The sequence below is a fragment of the Phaethon lepturus genome, unplaced genomic scaffold (assembly GCF_000687285.1).
Source record: "Phaethon lepturus isolate BGI_N335 unplaced genomic scaffold, ASM68728v1 scaffold12023, whole genome shotgun sequence".
In the NCBI taxonomy this organism is placed as follows: Eukaryota; Metazoa; Chordata; class Aves; order Phaethontiformes; family Phaethontidae; genus Phaethon; species Phaethon lepturus.
Window position 1 is genome coordinate 41,547 of NW_010529774.1, and position 1,225 is coordinate 42,771.

General features: G+C 38.1%; 1 protein-coding gene across 1 annotated transcript in view; it reads left to right on the forward strand.

The window, feature by feature from the left end:
• The window catches only part of LOC104618452 (mitogen-activated protein kinase kinase kinase 5-like), a gene marked incomplete at its 5' end in the record, with an annotated part of 30,713 nt that extends 30,291 nt beyond the window's left edge, over positions 1-422 (forward strand). The window contains one exon of the mRNA XM_010284048.1: positions 27-422. Within this exon, the coding sequence (XP_010282350.1) occupies positions 27-54 (28 nt within the window). The remainder of the gene's footprint in view (positions 1-26) is intronic.
• Between the last annotated feature and the right edge of the window lie 803 nt (positions 423-1,225).

Genomic DNA, 1,225 nt, shown 5'->3' on the forward strand with positions numbered 1-1,225 from the left:
TCATCTTAGTCTCGTTTTTTTTCTAGGATTTATCTATACTTTGGCATCCTGTAACTTTCCACTCTGGTGTTTGTTTGTAGTGTGATTGGAAAAAAAAAAAAAAAAACAAAACCAAAAACCAGAAATCTTACATTTCTTTAAAATAGTCATTAGTCTGTTCTAATAAGAACTGTTCCATACACACAAAGCTGTCGCTATGTCTGCAGTATGTGTTTGCACAGATGGATGATTCTTTCTGCTTCCAAAAAGTAACTTAAAAAAACCAAACTATTGATAGGCAATCGATTCAATCCTGTGGGCTTCAGCTTATTTTAGGCAAAAATTGCAATGATACACTTAGTTCAGTCTGGTTTGGGTTTTGGTTACAGTATGTTTTTGTGTGCTTCTAAAAAAGGAAAAAAAACCCTATTTATTTATTGTCCTCACTTCTTTTCTTCCCCTCCCCCTTATTAAACCATGCTGTGGTCAGTACCATTTCTGGTATACCCTCCTGCATTTGTTGTTTAAACTATCAATTGTCATTTAATTTGTCAATTAAATTTCCAAGCTGTTCATCTGGACAGACTTCACAGTAAGTCAGAAGTCGCTGTGAATTCTTAGAAAACTCTCTGGCTGCCTGCATGAGGAGCTGCAGAGGGAAATCTTTATTATATGGAAGTATAAAACTGAATAAGCCTTTTCTTTCTCTTTCCTTTTCTTGCAAATATATGCAAGTTTCTGACCACTAGTTTTTTTCCTAGTTTTATGAAGGCAGGTATTCTTTGGAGTGGGACAGCCTTCAGAAACGAGCCTGCTTCTACTGTATTTTTGTATCCAGGCTATTTTTGGCTCATTTGAAGCTCCTAGACTAGACTTAAAGCATTCTAGGAAGGGGGAGTTCCCAGCCTTATGAGGATTCCTAGCCTTTCTAGACTAGTAAGAGCCAGCTTTAGGGGTGCAGCCTTAACATACAAGACGGGTCTTTGTACATCTTTGAGGCTTTTGCAACAAAGGCCTCCATAAATGTTTACTGCATTACATAAGGAGACAGCAGGTCTGAAGAAACATCTAGCATTGAAATGGCTAATGTGACTGAGTCACTTCATCTGTGTGCTATGTATCAGCCGGTGTAATCTGTGGCTTATTTCATGAGTAATAGAGTTCACAGAATCACTAAGGTTGGAAAGGACCTTCAAGATCGTCAAGTCCATCGTTAACCCAACACCACCATGTCGCCTAAACCATG